Raw genomic sequence first — 25,078 nt, 5'->3', positions numbered from 1 at the left:
TAATCGAAATTAGGTAATTTAAAATAAAATCGCAAAAAAATTTATAATTTTTCTACGATTCTACAAGTTACAATTCAAATTTAGCTCTTCTCAATACCACGTACATATACTTTTAGCGTCAAGCATAGAAACAATTAAAATCCATATTTTAACACAATAAATGTCGTTCTACAACATTACTGAATAATGCCAGGATATATAATTTTAATACTAATGAAGCTTCCTATGCTTTTACAAAACAATTTTGCCAATATTTTTAATCGTGTTGGGAAATAAATGATTTTACCATAGGTTATTTTAAATCCAATATTTACTCTGATTTTATTATTAAATAAAACAAACATTAAATTTAATCTGACTTTCTCTAATCAATATTCTGTTTTAATTACTAGTTTAACATTTAAATAATCTAATTTTAATAGTTCATTATATTCGGAATTTACAAAATAATTTTGAAATATCGGTAATTTTGATTTATTATTTTATTCTTCTTTACGTATTTCATACATACTTAAGTAAAGAAAAAATTCCTCATAATTTATATAGAATATTTTTTGATAGTAAACGATTACATCTAAATAAAATATGGAGTTAATAAAAAGCTACAGTATATGTCATAAATTAAATCGCGGATTTCAGGGACAAAAATAAATTGATTGAATCCAACTTACCTTAGTACAAACGTGTACACAAAAAAAGTTACAGCCTTTTGAAGTTACAAAATAAAAATTGTTTTTTTGCATTATCTCCTAAATTACTTGACATTTTCTGATAAAAATGGACACGTTACATTTTTCATAAAAAAGAATCAACAAAATCTAAGCGCATAGAAAAATTTTAAGATTGGTGTGCAACCCAAACCCCCCCCCCACACTTTTGAGTACGTTCAAATCAAATGAATTTTGTGGCATCATTAGTTTGACACAATAAATGGCTTAAATGAATTAACAAGTACAAAAAATGTCTATAACCTCTATAAATATGATATTACAATAAATGTTCAAAATGACCTCCATTTTCTTCAATACACATTCGGTATCGTTTTAATAAGGAAAACTCGATGTCACAAAATTCATTTGATTTGAACGTACTCAAAAGTTTGGGGGGATTTAGAGTTGCACACTCCCCTTAAAATTTTTCTGTGCGCTTAGATTTTGTTGTTTCTTTTGTATGAAAAATGCATTCAGAACAAGAAAGTAACGTGTCCATTTTTATTACAAAATGTCAAATAGTTTAGTAAATAATGCAAAAAAACAATTTTTATTTTGTAAATTCAAAGGGCTGTAACTTTTATTGTGTACACGTTTGTACTAAGGTAAGTTGGATTCAATAAATTTATTTTTGTCCCCGGAATGCCTGATATAATTTATGACATACCTTTTTGAAACACCCTGTATAGGTCTGCATTCTCATTCCAGATTTTTTTTAATTCTAAAAGTATTCACTTCTTTTCTCAGGAGTTTTTTTTGTGAGAGATATTAATGTAGTCCAGTCGTCAAAGATTTGACCCCTAAAAATCATACGAACAAGCTCAATTTTGCCGAGAATATCAATTTTGGACCCCAAAAGCTGCCTCAGATAATTCTAAACAAAAATATATACCACCACTTTCTGTAACAGAACATCACAACATCAAGTATATTAATAAAGCGGTTCATTTTCAAAAAAATATTTTACTAAATTAATAAATTATTCTCTGATAATCAGAGATAACTAAACAAAAGATAAATTAAATAAATTGATATCTTGGAAGTAATTGTAATTGAATATTAATAAATTTATAAATATTAATAACAAAATAAAATGTAATTCAACAAAACTATTCTGTACCTTTGTTGCATTAAATTTTATTTTCCATTTCATTCCCAGTAAATAAAAACGCGACATATGTACTTAAGCCTAATACAATATTTACAACGAAACAAATTATTTAGCACAACTTTTCGGAAATAAAATGCGACGCAATTTTAAAACACATAAATATATAGAATGTCGGGAAATATTATTATTATTCCTCGAATTAAACAATGCTTTCTAAGAGAGGTAGAGTCCTTTAAAGATTTCCGTTGACGAGAAATCAGCCAATCTAAATAAGAGTTATTGCCACTTTAAACCATCTACTAGGAGGATAATAGGTGTTTTTGTTTAATCTTTTTTATTTTTAAAGTAGACATTTTTTATGTCAAATTTTAAAACAATTAAGTCTTCATAAACTTCAGTTACCCGGTATTTTAGGCGTCACACCCTTCCGGTAGGGATCTATGGAGGAGTATCACCGAGCCGCTAGCCCTTATCTCTTGCCGTACTGCTCCACCATAGGCCGATCAGACACCAGCATATTCTAGTCTAAGCCGCAGATTCATCTAGAATTTTAAACTGCTGCGTTAGATTTTGTGTTTTTCTGTACACCGAGCTCGGGACCGAACCCACATCCACTGAACCACTCTCAGTGAAGCGAATGAGAAGCCGGCCGCCCAGCCCGCTTGGCTATCTGACCGACTTCAGTATACAGAGTGCAAAGGAAACCAGTGCTCGTGTTTCTTAAAATTTTATTCAAAATTTATTTTACAAAGAAAGTTATTAAAGAAGTCATTTCATATTAAAAACGAACAAATAACATAATTACAACAAATTGTTGTACGATACAGAAGGTAGATTGTTTATCTATTAAAGATAATCAGTTCCATTAATATGATAATGGCTTTGTAATGGGCTGTAGATCAACAATACAATAAAGTAAAGTGGTAACGACTGTACTCAGTATATTGCTAAAAATCAAGTAGGCTGTGAAGACATGTCAAATTCCTTAGCAACCAGACAGTAAGTTTGTAGTTAGCTTAAGACATGTCAATATTAAATTAATTTGTTGTGTCATATTGATTTAGAAGTCTGCACTAGTATCTTTTTAAAAAATATTACCCTAATCGAAATTATTTGAAATTACGATGGTGCTGTCAGAAAAACAGCGAATAGAAATTTTGATGATCTTGGGTTATGCGATATCTTTAATGAAAAATATCTGGATCGAGTACCAATAAGTAGAGCGACGGTAAGCAAAATATTGCATAAATTTAATGATATTGGCAATGTTAGAGATAAAAGCTAAGAGTGGCAGACCCACTGTTTCCGACGACAATCAATTAAATGTATTACTTAAAATTGAAGAAAATCCTCATGTTTCAATTACAACTTTATCAACTAACAATGAAATCTGTTGTGCAGCTGTTCATAAAATTCTGAAAAGACCAAATTACAACCATAAACTTATACATGAACTCAATGAAGACTACTTTAAGATAAACGCATGGAATTTTGCGAAAATATGCAAGAATTGTGTTATTGAATTAATTGATTTGAATATAATATCTTGTTTTCCGATGAGGCCAATTTTTGTTTAAATGGTACCCTTAATACGCAAAATTGTCGTTATTGGGCAACAGAAAATCCCTATTGAACAGTGGAAGTTTATACACAATATTTCCAGAGGTAAATGTATGGGCTGGGATTGTTATAATAGCTGAAATATCATTGTAGGACCATATTTTTTTGACGGTACTATGACAGGTGAAAGGTATTTAGAGATGTGGCAAACTTACGTAGTTCCATTTTTAACCGCAACATTTCTACATATTAATTATCTTGGTCAAATAGATCCGACCATTTGGTTTCATCAGGATGGAGCAAGTGTACATTATGCTGTAGTGGTTAGAAATTTTCTAAATGCAACTTTTCCCAATCGCCCTGGTATGTCGCCATAATTGAATCCCATGGACTTTTTTATTTGAGGTTATTTGAAAAGTAAGGTATACAGGTAAACAGAGAATTTGCAGTGAAATGCCAAAAATTACACCAGTGATATTGTCAGACAAAACCCAAGAATGTATTGGACGTCTTGGATACTCGACTAAGGAGCTCAACTCGAGGATTTGTTGTAATTATGTTACGTTTTCGTCTTTAATATAAAAAACTTCTTTATTAATTTTCTTTGTAAAATAAATTTTGAATTAAATTTACTGTATACTGAAGTTTGAATGTGATGAGTTTGGTACGATTGTACTCAGAAAAATATGGGCTCTTAATTTTTTAGATAAAAAAAATCGGTTGCCTGTAAAGTCGGTTTTACGGGCGGAGATTTTACGTGACAACGTCTTTTTCTCGGTAGAATATTTATTGATATGAATATTATTAAATTGCACAATAGGAACAAGGAATTGAATGAAAATAAGAATTGCACAAATTTTAACTATAGAAATATATTTTGTTTACTAAAACATTGTACATGTAAACTTAAACTTAACTAATTTCTATTTGAGTGATTTTGTTGAGGATAGGACGATGATAGGAGAAATAGCATCGCACCAGCGGACCGATCATGTTTGAGTGGGAGAGAGACGCAAGGCATTCGCCGGTCCGGCGGGCCTCTCTCTCGTTCGGTGACTCATCGTAACAGACGTGAGCGGGCGTTACACTTTTTCATGAGTGACTCCGAGCCACAACCTAATTTAAGACGTTGTCACGTCAAAATGTGCTCTCTCTATTTAAAAAAAGTTATCCATGACGTCACATCTGCTAAGGTAGTGGGGTAAAAGTAATTTGTTTTCCAAAAAGGTTAAAAAAAAAAATCAACCTGTGAGAGATTTGTAAAAGTAAACATGGTGTTGGTGTGTAAATGTATATAAATTATTTTAATTTAAGCAAACAATAGTTTTGAATTGTGTTTTTTCGAAAAGGTAACATGATAGAGGTTTTAAACATAAAACATTATAGTTGGAAAATACCTTATAGTTTTCAAATTTAACATAAACATGGCATAAATCAAAAATATCTGTTACCTCCCTCCAGCTGACGGTGTATTGGCAACAAAGAACTCTTATTTACTTTGGCTGACTTCATGATCGGCTTAATCATTGTTACAAAGCTTGAAATTTTGTGATAATGTTTTAAACTTACCATTATTCAAATATTTGAAAAATATTGGTTTTAGTGGAATTTTCAAAGAGCTCTACCCACCTTATGAAGCATTTTTTTTATTAAGACAATATAGTTTAAATCAATATAGAATCATTATTTGCAGTTTTCGTTTGTTAGGAGAGCTTATGGGAATCCTTTATGTTATTCTATATTCCATTAAGCTATTTAGTTTTTTTAAATACAAATATAGTAGTGTACCAATAAAAATATTGCATTTAAAGAAAATGCTTTAAAAAAGTAATAAAAAAAAAGTAAAAAATTTAATTCAAAATGTTTGGTAATTTATCATAAATATCCACTTTTCTCGGTCATTACTAAAGATGACTAACGATAACTACCAATCTAATGTTAAACAATAGTTGGTTAGTATTAGGAGTACAGATTATTCTTGTAGATTATGTACTCCAAACGAATATTTGTAGTGGTGTATGCTTTATTTCACTTCTGTGAAACATGTGCTTTATTCTTTAAAACAATAATTATAATAGTTTTTGATTAAAATATGGTGGGTAGAATTGCGATATTAATTTAATTACCACCAATCAGAAAATTGTTGTTCATTTTAAAGTAAGATCAAATACTTACCTGTTAAAGTTGCACTATCTGTTGGCGTACTACTTCTATATAGCGTACTATCCATTGGTTTCCTCTATTCAACTGCAAATTTTATTTCAAAATAGTAGGTCCAGTTTGAATTAAAACTACTACACTTGGAATTTATAGTTTTCTGACTAAAGCTTGTCTTAAGGACCATGTTGAACTAGTCAACATAGAGCCGGACTATTAATACTTTTCTTAAAAATAACTGCCTTTTCAGTCTTGCTTTTTAATTTGAATTACCCTATGTGCTCATATTTTCTAAAGTACTAAGGAGTACCATCGGCAATGTTTGTTTTGCAGTTCAATTATAAAAATCACATCGTAGATACCTATATGAATAAGTTTATCATCTGTTTTTAACCTTTATTTTATTTCGACATGATAAAAAATACATTTTTGCTTATGTAGGAACCAAAGCTCTTCTTTTTTCTTCTTTTACGTGATTTTCCAAAATGTTGCTGTATCTGAAGATAAAACAGACATCTGTTTTATTTTAATTTACCATTGTTCAGTCCAATTTATTAATTTAAAGAATATATACTTTAACTTTTGTTGCTGTTGTCCCATCACCACCTAGAGAAAAAATATTGCATCGGCAAAAATTGTTATTGTAATTTCGAAGTCTTAATATCGCAAAAGCGGGTATCGACTCCTTTTATTTAACTCCTAGATGCCCATTTGGGCATTTATTTATTTATATTTACAAAACATATTAAATGGTATTTAAATTTATAAAAAAAAAATAGGCAAATAGTACAAGTTTGAGTCATCATATGCACAATACCATTTTAAATAGAATTGGCAATATCTAGTATCACCAAAGTAGTATCACCAAAACCAACTTTTCTATTAATCAACAAATCGCAACAACTTACGTCGCGCTAGGTATTGCACAGAGGAGGACTCTCGCGCATGACGGTCTGGGGCTTTCGCTAATTATGCCCAGTAGAGCCTATTACGACATTCCGAATAACATAGACTGTTAGTAGTTTTAGACGAAAATTTTAGAAATTCACTGTATCTTTAACACAAACAATAGTTTGCTCATATAGTCTGATTTTAAATCGATAATAGTAACGATTTAAAAAAATTACTTTAATTTTATAAACAAATATATATTATTGTTTTCAAATTCCTGTCAACTATTTTGATGGATCTTATTATGTCACCCTTTTGCACATTACTGCCTTATTATTTGCAAAACTTTTTGAATTCTAATATATTAGTAAAAGATCTAACAATTATTGTAATTTTTAGCCAAAATAGTAAATATAAGAATTCTCGAATTTTGAAAGATATTGTTGTTGATCATTAATTTAAGAAAAAATTCTAAATAAAAACACTTTAAACGTAAAAATATCCATATATTATAACGCAGATCGTAGACGTTAAGTAAGTAATTTGAATTAAAATATTGAAGTAATTATAGAAAATTTGACTTATTTTCTTTGCGGTCATCTTAAAATTTAAAATAAAAACTTTAAAATCAAAGAATTATTACTTTACAGTCTATTACAGATTTGCTTGTAGCAAACTATTTTTGTTTACAGTTTAATACCAAAAAATAAAACAAATAGTTGCCGTCCAATATTGGTTTTAGTTTAGGACAACTAAGTTATTGTTTGCCAAAATAATACTTTTTCATAAGTTGAAGTTTAGGAGCTGTATGATATATCACAAACAGCTATCTTTTACAGTAAACGAGAGAAAATATGTTTGAAGTATGTTATCGGCAGCTATTTTTTTTTTAATTTTTAGTACATTTTACATACTACAAAAGCGGGAAAGTCGGTAAAACATATTTTTTTATGTAAGGAATAAAATGAATTTCTAGAAATGTTTAGATAAAGCGAAAATTAGTTGGATGGCTGATATAATTTTGTAATTTTTAAAAATATATATTATTCGCACTCCTAATGACTTTTACTGCTTCTTCTTTTATCAGGAGTTAATATATTTTATAATAAATATTGATTTGTTACGTTTTTATTACAAAATTATGATCAGCCCATTGATCAACTTTATAACTAATCCACTTATCCAATAAAATTGACCGCGGGGGTTTTTACCAAATACCGAAATAATTAAATATCAGACAGTGGATTAAAGGGTAAAATTAACACGAACGGATTGGCCCATTTGTAATTTCGGTTACAGGCCCACCCGTGGATGTGGGAGTCACTATGTACGTGCTCAGCATCAGCTCGCTGTCCGAGGTCCAGATGGTTAGAGTCTCAATATTTTATTAATATGTCGAGTTGATTTATCCACTTTAATGGTTTTTATCTAAAGTAGACTTAGACCCGTCCCCGTGTGGACTGCAATTCTCGATATGCCGGTGTTTGGAAAACAAATATTAAACTAACATGCCCTTAATTTTATCAACATAACTGTAATTTTCTTGAAAATTAGTTTTTTACGTCTTTACTTAAACATATACTTCATCATAAACTTCAACAAAGGTCGCATAACAAAATAAACTACAATATAGTTTGATCTCAATGCAAATAAGTCCATAGATTGCATACGAACACGCTGGACCTATTTGCATTTATATTTGTTGTTTTGGTATTATTTTAACTCTTTTTATGTTTTCTTTTGGGAGTTTCTTATTTATTATTCACGAATGAACTCTCCTGATTCTTTGGTTCTTTTACTTTTAATTTTTATTGGAGTAGCACAATGATTCGCAATAAGTTATATAATTTGTTACTTTTTGCTGCTAAGCTACTGGTATAAGTTTTGGAGCGTTTGGATAACACTTTTGTACTCTGGGTGTATTGTTTTCTTTTTAAATATGAACTGACTGTAATAGAAAGGAAAAAAATTGGTTAATTTCCTGCTTTAATTGTGTTTATTCGTGTAAACTACCTTTTAAATAGTTACTCTTTTTTTGTATCTTATAAGTTATTAATTAGCAAATATAATAGATCTATTTATTGATTTATTTAGAAATTTCTCTAGTCATATTGCTACTTTTCAATATTTCACTTAAGTGCTATAGTAATATGCTTAAATGAGTCTGTTTATTTTTTTGAGCAATACTGTCTTAGCTGTTATATTTTAAAATAATATCAAGTTTAATTAAAATTTGCTTTTTATTAAATATAAATACCTTAGACAGCACATCAAGAACAACAACTTCAGGCAGGTTTGTTGGAATCTTATTGCCATACTCATTTAGCAAAGCATGTTAATTTGTCGTTTAAACTCTTGGCAGTAAATTTCTTACAAATACTGTAAATTATTAAACAATTACAACTTATTGCTATCCATATTTTTTAATTTATGAGGATAATTTACTTACGAGTAAACTATTAAAAGTGACGCTTAAAATAAATCTACAGTTATTTATTATTAATTTTAACATATAAAAATTTCTAAAGAGTTATCAACATAATATAGAAATTTCACAAATATTAGTAGATGTATATAAATTAAGGGCAGATAAAAATCTAATACTAAAGAATTTTAAAATTAAAAAAAATGGACCAGATAATTTTCTGCAAATTAGCAATAAGTTCTCAGAACTGTGCAGAGAATAAATCACAAAAATGTTATTAAATGATGGTAACAATGTTTAACATTATGTCGTTTTTTACTTCACCCTCAATAATTTCAAATATTTTCATCATGTGGAAAAATGCATTTTAATTTTAATAGTATCTCGTAATTGATTATCAATAACATTACAAATATTTTCCTTCAGCTCGGAAATCGTAATTAAAAAATTTTTATTTGAAGATGACTGACATGTTTTTCCAAATATATCAAATAGGACATTTCTAATTATATTTATGGTCAGTACTCAAAAAATATAATAATGCAATAAGTCATTCATAAAAAACTAAACTAATTACAGAGAAAAGCGGTTGCTATATGATACAACTAGTATATATTTAAACCTTAACTTGCAATACAAACATTTCTATTGTCCAATTTCTATTGTATTTACAAGCATACCAACAATTTCTTTTAGTTTTTTTGTAAATTTAAATATTTTAAGATCGCAGAAGGTATAATTTTCATATTTTAATAAATGATTAACACAGATTTTATTACATTTTATTAAAAAAATGTGCTTCTTAAAACAGACATAACATTTTTAATTCAAAAGCTTTAACATTTTTTAAAATCGTCATCCAGTTTTTAAGCCAAATGAAATAAATTTATATACTAATTTTTTAGTGCACATTTTTATTTTATTGTAATACTCAAACTAAAAGTACCTGCTTACAAATTACTGAATTAAGTTTACGCTCTGCTTTAATTAAGAATGTAATAAAATAAAAAAATATATATATAAAAAAATTAAGACCATAATATTTTATTAGTACCAATGAAAATAGAATACAAAAACATCAGGATAATAACTTGTGAAAATATAAATATTATTGACGTAAGCACTGATTAGTATACATAGAATAATAATAGAAAATTTATACCAAAATATCACTATCACTAAGTTAAAGATGCAGTTAAAAACTAGCCAGGAACAAATCACCCGGAAAAGATAATTTCCCAGCTGAACTAGATAAAGAAGATGGCCCTGATACTTTTATGGCATTACAGCAGCTCATAAAAAAAATGTGGACACAGAAATCCCTCTTCAATAATTGGAATATTGGAATACTTTGCACCATGTACAAAAAAGGAGATATCTTTGAATGCTCTAAATTCTTCTTCTACGCTTCTAAATGCAGCGTATAAAATATGTTTCTCGGTACTATGTCACCGTATGGCACCATATGCACAACAGATAGTAGGACAAAATAGGCTGGTTTCAGAGCTGGTAAATCCATAATTCATCAGATTGTAACCCTGAAATAAATTTTGGAAAATACACTGAAATATTGCATTGATATTCATCACATTTTTATAGACTGCCTAAGGAGCCTAAGACTCTGTAAATAAAAGAGAAATGTTCAAAGCAATGAAAGAGCTAGGAATACCAAATCAGTTGATAAATTTAACAAAACTAACTCTTAAAAAAGTTGAATATAGAGTACGAATTCAGGAAGAACTGTCTGAACCTTGTAAAGCAAATAATGGACTGCGCCAGGGAATATACACCCAGCATCCCGATTGAACTAAATAAATTACATACTAAAGATATAAGTATCAAGTTTCTCTAGGTCCCATCACACGTCGGAATAGCAGGTAATGAAGCAGCCGACCGAAATGCCAAAGAAGCAATAAATGATAACAGTACCCAAATGTCTCTCCAATCTGTTAGTATGGATCTAAACAGCTACTTTATGACATATATTTTCGAGATCTGGGACAATAAATGGAAATTTACACCATCAAAGCTTTAGGAAATAAAAATACAATTGGAGCATGGCAACCACACTATAAAAGAAATGATTGGTAGACACAAAAACAAACGAAATATTAAAAAATGATAATAACGAAATAATTATGGGTACAGAAGACAAACTAGAGAGATGGAAAGAATACATACAAACTCTTTTTGACGACGATAGATCTTGTTCTCGACCATCCACAGATAATCGAATAAATGAAAAAGGCCCAGAAATAACCAAAGAAGAAGTGATTCACGCAGCAAAATTTGCTAGCGGAAAAGTGCGAAAAGTTTAATATCCATAGAATTAAATATCATCTACCAAACAATCTTAAAAGCTTTTTTAACTCAAATAACAATATTGATAAACTACAAACTACTTCTGTTTTTAAAAGACTGTAATTTAATAAGTAAACTGTAATTAATTATTACTGTTCTGCTAATAACCTTATTATAGTCCGGTAAAATAAGGATGCAACCTCGGAACGAAAGATAATTTCAAAGCTGAAAATTTGCATACGTTTTTATTTTGATGATATAAAACTTACCTTAAAAGTCTCATATAATCACGTGTCCGCGACTTAAGATATTAAAGGTCAAAGGTCACGAAAATGAGTTTTCTGCAATTATCTCGTTTCCCTTACACTTTATGGCATTTAAGGTAGTAAGAAAAATTGTAGAATGGAAAATTCTCTTCAATTTTTGTCTTAAGTACTTTTATGTACCTTCAACCCTTCTTAAGATAGAGCGCAAAGAGTGGGGGACCGCTTACCTGTGTATACGGTAACGCGAAGTCAGCCAGTAGGATTCAATAAATAATAAGTTATATAGTTAATTATTCACTTAAAATACTATTATTATCATTAAATTTTTATTACTTATTATTTAATAAACTATATTTATAGATATTAATTATAAAATATATATTTTTTATATAATATTTATTTTATTTTTAACAAACATATTAAATGAAATATTTCAAATGAACTTGAAAATGATATAATAATGATATTTTTAACATCTGTATATACGATAAATTAAGATCAAGTGCAGAATTCAACAATAATCATTTTTATATTTAATTAAATACTGAAAAAATCATATTTATTATTTTTTTAAATTATATATTTATTTATTAATCCAATAATCGATTTATTAAAGTTACAAATATACCTAATATATATTCTTTTATTATGTATGGTTAATATTTTTGTATTAATTTTCTTCTTCATCGTCTTCTTCTTCTTCTTCTTCTTCTTCTTCCTCTGACTGCTCAATATCGGATTCATCATCATCATTTTCGTTTATTAAAGTATCAGAATAAAAATATTTAAGAATATCAGGTGCATATTCACTTTCTTCATTGAAATCATCTGAAGTTGACAACCGCCGTACAAGAAATTTGTATTTCGAGATATAATATTCGTAGTAATATGGACGAAAAGTATTTTATTTAATATTGTATGTTTGTCAAAAATAAAATAAATATTATATAAAAAATATATATTTTATAATTAATATCTATAAATATAGTTTATTAAATAATAAATAATAAAAATTTAATGATAATAATAGTATTTTAAGTGAATAATTAACTATATAACTTATTATTTATTGAATCCTACTGGCTAATTTCGCGTTGCCGTATACACAGGTAAGCGGTTCCCCACTCTTTGCGCTCTATCTTGAAGAGCGCAAAGAGCCCTAAGAAGGGTTGAAGGTACATAAAAGTACTTGAGACAAAAATTGAAGAGAATTTTCCATTAGATATTAATGTAGTCCAGTCGTCAAAGATTTGACCCCTAAAAATCATACGAACAAGCTCAATTTTGCCGAGAATATCAATTTTGGACCCCAAAAGCTGCCTCAGATAATTCTAAACAAAAATATATACCACCACTTTCTGTAACAGAACATCACAACATCAAGTATATTAATAAAGCGGTTCATTTTCAAAAAAATATTTTACTAAATTAATAAATTATTCTCTGATAATCAGAGATAACTAAACAAAAGATAAATTAAATAAATTGATATCTTGGAAGTAATTGTAATTGAATATTAATAAATTTATAAATATTAATAACAAAATAAAATGTAATTCAACAAAACTATTCTGTACCTTTGTTGCATTAAATTTTATTTTCCATTTCATTCCCAGTAAATAAAAACGCGACATATGTACTTAAGCCTAATACAATATTTACAACGAAACAAATTATTTAGCACAACTTTTCGGAAATAAAATGCGACGCAATTTTAAAACACATAAATATATAGAATGTCGGGAAATATTATTATTATTCCTCGAATTAAACAATGCTTTCTAAGAGAGGTAGAGTCCTTTAAAGATTTCCGTTGACGAGAAATCAGCCAATCTAAATAAGAGTTATTGCCACTTTAAACCATCTACTAGGAGGATAATAGGTGTTTTTGTTTAATCTTTTTTATTTTTAAAGTAGACATTTTTTATGTCAAATTTTAAAACAATTAAGTCTTCATAAACTTCAGTTACCCGGTATTTTAGGCGTCACACCCTTCCGGTAGGGATCTATGGAGGAGTATCACCGAGCCGCTAGCCCTTATCTCTTGCCGTACTGCTCCACCATAGGCCGATCAGACACCAGCATATTCTAGTCTAAGCCGCAGATTCATCTAGAATTTTAAACTGCTGCGTTAGATTTTGTGTTTTTCTGTACACCGAGCTCGGGACCGAACCCACATCCACTGAACCACTCTCAGTGAAGCGAATGAGAAGCCGGCCGCCCAGCCCGCTTGGCTATCTGACCGACTTCAGTATACAGAGTGCAAAGGAAACCAGTGCTCGTGTTTCTTAAAATTTTATTCAAAATTTATTTTACAAAGAAAGTTATTAAAGAAGTCATTTCATATTAAAAACGAACAAATAACATAATTACAACAAATTGTTGTACGATACAGAAGGTAGATTGTTTATCTATTAAAGATAATCAGTTCCATTAATATGATAATGGCTTTGTAATGGGCTGTAGATCAACAATACAATAAAGTAAAGTGGTAACGACTGTACTCAGTATATTGCTAAAAATCAAGTAGGCTGTGAAGACATGTCAAATTCCTTAGCAACCAGACAGTAAGTTTGTAGTTAGCTTAAGACATGTCAATATTAAATTAATTTGTTGTGTCATATTGATTTAGAAGTCTGCACTAGTATCTTTTTAAAAAATATTACCCTAATCGAAATTATTTGAAATTACGATGGTGCTGTCAGAAAAACAGCGAATAGAAATTTTGATGATCTTGGGTTATGCGATATCTTTAATGAAAAATATCTGGATCGAGTACCAATAAGTAGAGCGACGGTAAGCAAAATATTGCATAAATTTAATGATATTGGCAATGTTAGAGATAAAAGCTAAGAGTGGCAGACCCACTGTTTCCGACGACAATCAATTAAATGTATTACTTAAAATTGAAGAAAATCCTCATGTTTCAATTACAACTTTATCAACTAACAATGAAATCTGTTGTGCAGCTGTTCATAAAATTCTGAAAAGACCAAATTACAACCATAAACTTATACATGAACTCAATGAAGACTACTTTAAGATAAACGCATGGAATTTTGCGAAAATATGCAAGAATTGTGTTATTGAATTAATTGATTTGAATATAATATCTTGTTTTCCGATGAGGCCAATTTTTGTTTAAATGGTACCCTTAATACGCAAAATTGTCGTTATTGGGCAACAGAAAATCCCTATTGAACAGTGGAAGTTTATACACAATATTTCCAGAGGTAAATGTATGGGCTGGGATTGTTATAATAGCTGAAATATCATTGTAGGACCATATTTTTTTGACGGTACTATGACAGGTGAAAGGTATTTAGAGATGTGGCAAACTTACGTAGTTCCATTTTTAACCGCAACATTTCTACATATTAATTATCTTGGTCAAATAGATCCGACCATTTGGTTTCATCAGGATGGAGCAAGTGTACATTATGCTGTAGTGGTTAGAAATTTTCTAAATGCAACTTTTCCCAATCGCCCTGGTATGTCGCCATAATTGAATCCCATGGACTTTTTTATTTGAGGTTATTTGAAAAGTAAGGTATACAGGTAAACAGAGAATTTGCAGTGAAATGCCAAAAATTACACCAGTGATATTGTCAGACAAAACCCAAGAATGTATTGGACGTCTTGGATACTCGACTAAGGAGCTCAACTCGAGGATTTGTTGTAATTATGTTACGTTTTCGTCTTTAATATAAAAAACTTCTTTATTAATTTTCTTTGTAAAATAAATTTTGAATTAAATTTACTGTATACTGAAGTTTGAATGTGATGAGTTTGGTACGATTGTACTCAGAAAAATATGGGCTCTTAATTTTTTAGATAAAAAAAATCGGTTGCCTGTAAAGTCGGTTTTACGGGCGGAGATTTTACGTGACAACGTCTTTTTCTCGGTAGAATATTTATTGATATGAATATTATTAAATTGCACAATAGGAACAAGGAATTGAATGAAAATAAGAATTGCACAAATTTTAACTATAGAAATATATTTTGTTTACTAAAACATTGTACATGTAAACTTAAACTTAACTAATTTCTATTTGAGTGATTTTGTTGAGGATAGGACGATGATAGGAGAAATAGCATCGCACCAGCGGACCGATCATGTTTGAGTGGGAGAGAGACGCAAGGCATTCGCCGGTCCGGCGGGCCTCTCTCTCGTTCGGTGACTCATCGTAACAGACGTGAGCGGGCGTTACACTTTTTCATGAGTGACTCCGAGCCACAACCTAATTTAAGACGTTGTCACGTCAAAATGTGCTCTCTCTATTTAAAAAAAGTTATCCATGACGTCACATCTGCTAAGGTAGTGGGGTAAAAGTAATTTGTTTTCCAAAAAGGTTAAAAAAAAAAATCAACCTGTGAGAGATTTGTAAAAGTAAACATGGTGTTGGTGTGTAAATGTATATAAATTATTTTAATTTAAGCAAACAATAGTTTTGAATTGTGTTTTTTCGAAAAGGTAACATGATAGAGGTTTTAAACATAAAACATTATAGTTGGAAAATACCTTATAGTTTTCAAATTTAACATAAACATGGCATAAATCAAAAATATCTGTTACCTCCCTCCAGCTGACGGTGTATTGGCAACAAAGAACTCTTATTTACTTTGGCTGACTTCATGATCGGCTTAATCATTGTTACAAAGCTTGAAATTTTGTGATAATGTTTTAAACTTACCATTATTCAAATATTTGAAAAATATTGGTTTTAGTGGAATTTTCAAAGAGCTCTACCCACCTTATGAAGCATTTTTTTTATTAAGACAATATAGTTTAAATCAATATAGAATCATTATTTGCAGTTTTCGTTTGTTAGGAGAGCTTATGGGAATCCTTTATGTTATTCTATATTCCATTAAGCTATTTAGTTTTTTTAAATACAAATATAGTAGTGTACCAATAAAAATATTGCATTTAAAGAAAATGCTTTAAAAAAGTAATAAAAAAAAAGTAAAAAATTTAATTCAAAATGTTTGGTAATTTATCATAAATATCCACTTTTCTCGGTCATTACTAAAGATGACTAACGATAACTACCAATCTAATGTTAAACAATAGTTGGTTAGTATTAGGAGTACAGATTATTCTTGTAGATTATGTACTCCAAACGAATATTTGTAGTGGTGTATGCTTTATTTCACTTCTGTGAAACATGTGCTTTATTCTTTAAAACAATAATTATAATAGTTTTTGATTAAAATATGGTGGGTAGAATTGCGATATTAATTTAATTACCACCAATCAGAAAATTGTTGTTCATTTTAAAGTAAGATCAAATACTTACCTGTTAAAGTTGCACTATCTGTTGGCGTACTACTTCTATATAGCGTACTATCCATTGGTTTCCTCTATTCAACTGCAAATTTTATTTCAAAATAGTAGGTCCAGTTTGAATTAAAACTACTACACTTGGAATTTATAGTTTTCTGACTAAAGCTTGTCTTAAGGACCATGTTGAACTAGTCAACATAGAGCCGGACTATTAATACTTTTCTTAAAAATAACTGCCTTTTCAGTCTTGCTTTTTAATTTGAATTACCCTATGTGCTCATATTTTCTAAAGTACTAAGGAGTACCATCGGCAATGTTTGTTTTGCAGTTCAATTATAAAAATCACATCGTAGATACCTATATGAATAAGTTTATCATCTGTTTTTAACCTTTATTTTATTTCGACATGATAAAAAATACATTTTTGCTTATGTAGGAACCAAAGCTCTTCTTTTTTCTTCTTTTACGTGATTTTCCAAAATGTTGCTGTATCTGAAGATAAAACAGACATCTGTTTTATTTTAATTTACCATTGTTCAGTCCAATTTATTAATTTAAAGAATATATACTTTAACTTTTGTTGCTGTTGTCCCATCACCACCTAGAGAAAAAATATTGCATCGGCAAAAATTGTTATTGTAATTTCGAAGTCTTAATATCGCAAAAGCGGGTATCGACTCCTTTTATTTAACTCCTAGATGCCCATTTGGGCATTTATTTATTTATATTTACAAAACATATTAAATGGTATTTAAATTTATAAAAAAAAAATAGGCAAATAGTACAAGTTTGAGTCATCATATGCACAATACCATTTTAAATAGAATTGGCAATATCTAGTATCACCAAAGTAGTATCACCAAAACCAACTTTTCTATTAATCAACAAATCGCAACAACTTACGTCGCGCTAGGTATTGCACAGAGGAGGACTCTCGCGCATGACGGTCTGGGGCTTTCGCTAATTATGCCCAGTAGAGCCTATTACGACATTCCGAATAACATAGACTGTTAGTAGTTTTAGACGAAAATTTTAGAAATTCACTGTATCTTTAACACAAACAATAGTTTGCTCATATAGTCTGATTTTAAATCGATAATAGTAACGATTTAAAAAAATTACTTTAATTTTATAAACAAATATATATTATTGTTTTCAAATTCCTGTCAACTATTTTGATGGATCTTATTATGTCACCCTTTTGCACATTACTGCCTTATTATTTGCAAAACTTTTTGAATTCTAATATATTAGTAAAAGATCTAACAATTATTGTAATTTTTAGCCAAAATAGTAAATATAAGAATTCTCGAATTTTGAAAGATATTGTTGTTGATCATTAATTTAAGAAAAAATTCTAAATAAAAACACTTTAAACGTAAAAATATCCATATATTATAACGCAGATCGTAGACGTTAAGTAAGTAATTTGAATTAAAATATTGAAGTAATTATAGAAAATTTGACTTATTTTCTTTGCGGTCATCTTAAAATTTAAAATAAAAACTTTAAAATCAAAGAATTATTACTTTACAGTCTATTACAGATTTGCTTGTAGCAAACTATTTTTGTTTACAGTTTAATACCAAAAAATAAAACAAATAGTTGCCGTCCAATATTGGTTTTAGTTTAGGACAACTAAGTTATTGTTTGCCAAAATAATACTTTTTCATAAGTTGAAGTTTAGGAGCTGTATGATATATCACAAACAGCTATCTTTTACAGTAAACGAGAGAAAATATGTTTGAAGTATGTTATCGGCAGCTATTTTTTTTTTAATTTTTAGTACATTTTACATACTACAAAAGCGGGAAAGTCGGTAAAACATATTTTTTTATGTAAGGAATAAAATGAATTTCTAGAAATGTTTAGATAAAGCGAAAATTAGTTGGATGGCTGATATAATTTTGTAATTTTTAAAAATATATATTATTCGCACTCCTAATGACTTTTACTGCTTCTTCTTTTATCAGGAGTTAATATATTTTATAATAAATATTGATTTGTTACGTTTTTATTACAAAATTATGATCAGCCCATTGATCAACTTTATAACTAATCCACTTATCCAATAAAATTGACCGCGGGGGTTTTTACCAAATACCGAAATAATTAAATATCAGACAGTGGATTAAAGGGTAAAATTAACACGAACGGATTGGCCCATTTGTAATTTCGGTTACAGGCCCACCCGTGGATGTGGGAGTCACTATGTACGTGCTCAGCATCAGCTCGCTGTCCGAGGTCCAGATGGTTAGAGTCTCAATATTTTATTAATATGTCGAGTTGATTTATCCACTTTAATGGTTTTTATCTAAAGTAGACTTAGACCCGTCCCCGTGTGGACTGCAATTCTCGATATGCCGGTGTTTGGAAAACAAATATTAAACTAACATGCCCTTAATTTTATCAACATAACTGTAATTTTCTTGAAAATTAGTTTTTTACGTCTTTACTTAAACATATACTTCATCATAAACTTCAACAAAGGTCGCATAACAAAATAAACTACAATATAGTTTGATCTCAATGCAAATAAGTCCATAGATTGCATACGAACACGCTGGACCTATTTGCATTTATATTTGTTGTTTTGGTATTATTTTAACTCTTTTTATGTTTTCTTTTGGGAGTTTCTTATTTATTATTCACGAATGAACTCTCCTGATTCTTTGGTTCTTTTACTTTTAATTTTTATTGGAGTAGCACAATGATTCGCAATAAGTTATATAATTTGTTACTTTTTGCTGCTAAGCTACTGGTATAAGTTTTGGAGCGTTTGGATAACACTTTTGTACTCTGGGTGTATTGTTTTCTTTTTAAATATGAACTGACTGTAATAGAAAGGAAAAAAATTGGTTAATTTCCTGCTTTAATTGTGTTTATTCGTGTAAACTACCTTTTAAATAGTTACTCTTTTTTTGTATCTTATAAGTTATTAATTAGCAAATATAATAGATCTATTTATTGATTTATTTAGAAATTTCTCTAGTCATATTGCTACTTTTCAATATTTCACTTAAGTGCTATAGTAATATGCTTAAATGAGTCTGTTTATTTTTTTGAGCAATACTGTCTTAGCTGTTATATTTTAAAATAATATCAAGTTTAATTAAAATTTGCTTTTTATTAAATATAAATACCTTAGACAGCACATCAAGAACAACAACTTCAGGCAGGTTTGTTGGAATCTTATTGCCATACTCATTTAGCAAAGCATGTTAATTTGTCGTTTAAACTCTTGGCAGTAAATTTCTTACAAATACTGTAAATTATTAAACAATTACAACTTATTGCTATCCATATTTTTTAATTTATGAGGATAATTTACTTACGAGTAAACTATTAAAAGTGACGCTTAAAATAAATCTACAGTTATTTATTATTAATTTTAACATATAAAAATTTCTAAAGAGTTATCAACATAATATAGAAATTTCACAAATATTAGTAGATGTATATAAATTAAGGGCAGATAAAAATCTAATACTAAAGAATTTTAAAATTAAAAAAAATGGACCAGATAATTTTCTGCAAATTAGCAATAAGTTCTCAGAACTGTGCAGAGAATAAATCACAAAAATGTTATTAAATGATGGTAACAATGTTTAACATTATGTCGTTTTTTACTTCACCCTCAATAATTTCAAATATTTTCATCATGTGGAAAAATGCATTTTAATTTTAATAGTATCTCGTAATTGATTATCAATAACATTACAAATATTTTCCTTCAGCTCGGAAATCGTAATTAAAAAATTTTTATTTGAAGATGACTGACATGTTTTTCCAAATATATCAAATAGGACATTTCTAATTATATTTATGGTCAGTACTCAAAAAATATAATAATGCAATAAGTCATTCATAAAAAACTAAACTAATTACAGAGAAAAGCGGTTGCTATATGATACAACTAGTATATATTTAAACCTTAACTTGCAATACAAACATTTCTATTGTCCAATTTCTATTGTATTTACAAGCATACCAACAATTTCTTTTAGTTTTTTTGTAAATTTAAATATTTTAAGATCGCAGAAGGTATAATTTTCATATTTTAATAAATGATTAACACAGATTTTATTACATTTTATTAAAAAAATGTGCTTCTTAAAACAGACATAACATTTTTAATTCAAAAGCTTTAACATTTTTTAAAATCGTCATCCAGTTTTTAAGCCAAATGAAATAAATTTATATACTAATTTTTTAGTGCACATTTTTATTTTATTGTAATACTCAAACTAAAAGTACCTGCTTACAAATTACTGAATTAAGTTTACGCTCTGCTTTAATTAAGAATGTAATAAAATAAAAAAATATATATATAAAAAAATTAAGACCATAATATTTTATTAGTACCAATGAAAATAGAATACAAAAACATCAGGATAATAACTTGTGAAAATATAAATATTATTGACGTAAGCACTGATTAGTATACATAGAATAATAATAGAAAATTTATACCAAAATATCACTATCACTAAGTTAAAGATGCAGTTAAAAACTAGCCAGGAACAAATCACCCGGAAAAGATAATTTCCCAGCTGAACTAGATAAAGAAGATGGCCCTGATACTTTTATGGCATTACAGCAGCTCATAAAAAAAATGTGGACACAGAAATCCCTCTTCAATAATTGGAATATTGGAATACTTTGCACCATGTACAAAAAAGGAGATATCTTTGAATGCTCTAAATTCTTCTTCTACGCTTCTAAATGCAGCGTATAAAATATGTTTCTCGGTACTATGTCACCGTATGGCACCATATGCACAACAGATAGTAGGACAAAATAGGCTGGTTTCAGAGCTGGTAAATCCATAATTCATCAGATTGTAACCCTGAAATAAATTTTGGAAAATACACTGAAATATTGCATTGATATTCATCACATTTTTATAGACTGCCTAAGGAGCCTAAGACTCTGTAAATAAAAGAGAAATGTTCAAAGCAATGAAAGAGCTAGGAATACCAAATCAGTTGATAAATTTAACAAAACTAACTCTTAAAAAAGTTGAATATAGAGTACGAATTCAGGAAGAACTGTCTGAACCTTGTAAAGCAAATAATGGACTGCGCCAGGGAATATACACCCAGCATCCCGATTGAACTAAATAAATTACATACTAAAGATATAAGTATCAAGTTTCTCTAGGTCCCATCACACGTCGGAATAGCAGGTAATGAAGCAGCCGACCGAAATGCCAAAGAAGCAATAAATGATAACAGTACCCAAATGTCTCTCCAATCTGTTAGTATGGATCTAAACAGCTACTTTATGACATATATTTTCGAGATCTGGGACAATAAATGGAAATTTACACCATCAAAGCTTTAGGAAATAAAAATACAATTGGAGCATGGCAACCACACTATAAAAGAAATGATTGGTAGACACAAAAACAAACGAAATATTAAAAAATGATAATAACGAAATAATTATGGGTACAGAAGACAAACTAGAGAGATGGAAAGAATACATACAAACTCTTTTTGACGACGATAGATCTTGTTCTCGACCATCCACAGATAATCGAATAAATGAAAAAGGCCCAGAAATAACCAAAGAAGAAGTGATTCACGCAGCAAAATTTGCTAGCGGAAAAGTGCGAAAAGTTTAATATCCATAGAATTAAATATCATCTACCAAACAATCTTAAAAGCTTTTTTAACTCAAATAACAATATTGATAAACTACAAACTACTTCTGTTTTTAAAAGACTGTAATTTAATAAGTAAACTGTAATTAATTATTACTGTTCTGCTAATAACCTTATTATAGTCCGGTAAAATAAGGATGCAACCTCGGAACGAAAGATAATTTCAAAGCTGAAAATTTGCATACGTTTTTATTTTGATGATATAAAACTTACCTTAAAAGTCTCATATAATCACGTGTCCGCGACTTAAGATATTAAAGGTCAAAGGTCACGAAAATGAGTTTTCTGCAATTATCTCGTTTCCCTTACACTTTATGGCATTTAAGGTAGTAAGAAAAATTGTAGAATGGAAAATTCTCTTCAATTTTTGTCTTAAGTACTTTTATGTACCTTCAACCCTTCTTAAGATAGAGCGCAAAGAGTGGGGGACCGCTTACCTGTGTATACGGTAACGCGAAGTCAGCCAGTAGGATTCAATAAATAATAAGTTATATAGTTAATTATTCACTTAAAATACTATTATTATCATTAAATTTTTATTACTTATTATTTAATAAACTATATTTATAGATATTAATTATAAAATATATATTTTTTATATAATATTTATTTTATTTTTAACAAACATATTAAATGAAATATTTCAAATGAACTTGAAAATGATATAATAATGATATTTTTAACATCTGTATATACGATAAATTAAGATCAAGTGCAGAATTCAACAATAATCATTTTTATATTTAATTAAATACTGAAAAAATCATATTTATTATTTTTTTAAATTATATATTTATTTATTAATCCAATAATCGATTTATTAAAGTTACAAATATACCTAATATATATTCTTTTATTATGTATGGTTAATATTTTTGTATTAATTTTCTTCTTCATCGTCTTCTTCTTCTTCTTCTTCTTCTTCTTCCTCTGACTGCTCAATATCGGATTCATCATCATCATTTTCGTTTATTAAAGTATCAGAATAAAAATATTTAAGAATATCAGGTGCATATTCACTTTCTTCATTGAAATCATCTGAAGTTGACAACCGCCGTACAAGAAATTTGTATTTCGAGATATAATATTCGTAGTAATATGGACGAAAAGTATTTTATTTAATATTGTATGTTTGTCAAAAATAAAATAAATATTATATAAAAAATATATATTTTATAATTAATATCTATAAATATAGTTTATTAAATAATAAATAATAAAAATTTAATGATAATAATAGTATTTTAAGTGAATAATTAACTATATAACTTATTATTTATTGAATCCTACTGGCTAATTTCGCGTTGCCGTATACACAGGTAAGCGGTTCCCCACTCTTTGCGCTCTATCTTGAAGAGCGCAAAGAGCCCTAAGAAGGGTTGAAGGTACATAAAAGTACTTGAGACAAAAATTGAAGAGAATTTTCCATTCTACTATTTTTCTAACCACCTTAAATGTCATAAAGTTTAAGGGAAACGAGTTACTTGCAGAAAACTCATTTTCGTGACCTTTGACCTTTAATATCTTAAGTCGCGGACACGTGATTATATGAGACTTTTGAAGTAAGTTTTATACCATCAAAATAAAGACGTATGCAAATTTTCAGCTTATTATCTTTTATTCCGAGGTTTGCCCCCTTTTTTGCCTTATTTTACTGGATTATTAGGTTAAAGCGGGTTTTTTGTAAATAAAAAAAAATATTTTAAATCCAAAAAACAGTACATAACCTACTTTTATTTTTAAAAGACTTTAATTTATTAAGCAAAATGTAATTAAGTGTTACAGTTTAGCTAATAACTATATTAATTTAAACTGGATATATGGGAATTTTTTCTGTAAATTATGTGTTAAAGCTTCAAAATCAAACTGTGAAATTCATTTGCTAAAATATGAAAATTTAGAGCTCTGCTATTTTATATAGTTTTATACTTGTATCAAAATCCGTCCATTTGTTAAATTTCGTTAATATAAAGGTTGCAGAAAGAGTTTTTTATCTTGCGCTCAAATCAAAATATCCAGCCAAGTCTGAAATTCGAATGATATAATAAATGAATAAATAATAAAACAAAATAGTATATGCAAAATGTAGAATCGTATTTAAAATTTACGCAAAATTCTCGAGGCCGGCCTAACAGGGCCTGCCGGCTCAACATCGTGAATTGCAGTCCCGGCCGCGAGCGAGCACGTATTTACTTCGTTCGCAGCCGGCGGCAGGCCAAGGGCACGAGTTTGATTTGGTTTTCATTTGTTTGGGCGCGCGCACTCAGGAAAAGTTTGCTTGCGGTTACAGGCCCGCCTGTGGATGTCGGAGTCACCATGTATGTGCTGAGTATCAGCTCCGTCTCGGAAGTTTTGATGGTATTTACGCCTTCCATTCTCTATATACTTGATTTTTCAGCAGTTGGACGTTTCCCAGAGTTTCTAATCAAGCGAACGTTTATTACTAAGAATATTATATTATTGCAATGGTCAATAACGTGACGTTTTATGTATAAAACATTAAATAGTTTAGTTTTCTGAAAACATTATTCCCTTAAATAATTATTATTACTATTACATACATCTCGTTAAACAGTTAATCGTTTCATTTTTAGATTTGTATCCAAATTATTAAATATTTAAAAATTTTTGATAATAATTTTGACTGATTTAACAATTAAACAATATCGGTTTGTTTAAAGGTTGCTCTAAAGGCTAAT

The 25,078-nt window shown here is 28.9% G+C and overlaps 1 protein-coding gene across 3 annotated transcripts in view; it reads left to right on the top strand.

The window, feature by feature from the left end:
• Window positions 1-25,078, top strand: part of Rdl (Resistant to dieldrin) — a 330,014-nt gene that overhangs the window by 117,379 nt on the left and 187,557 nt on the right. Inside the window, exon 3 of one of the 3 annotated variants that reach the window (XM_072538615.1) lies at window positions 18,897-18,964. The exons of the other annotated variants lie outside the window; for them this stretch is intronic. Coding sequence (XP_072394716.1) covers window positions 18,897-18,964 — 68 coding nt within the window. The remainder of the gene's footprint in view (window positions 1-18,896; window positions 18,965-25,078) is intronic. 3 annotated transcript variants of the gene reach the window in all.

This window comes from Diabrotica undecimpunctata, chromosome 7 (genome assembly GCF_040954645.1).
Source record: "Diabrotica undecimpunctata isolate CICGRU chromosome 7, icDiaUnde3, whole genome shotgun sequence".
Classification (NCBI taxonomy): Eukaryota; Metazoa; Arthropoda; class Insecta; order Coleoptera; family Chrysomelidae; genus Diabrotica; species Diabrotica undecimpunctata.
This window is presented reverse-complemented; position numbering and strand designations above follow the sequence as displayed.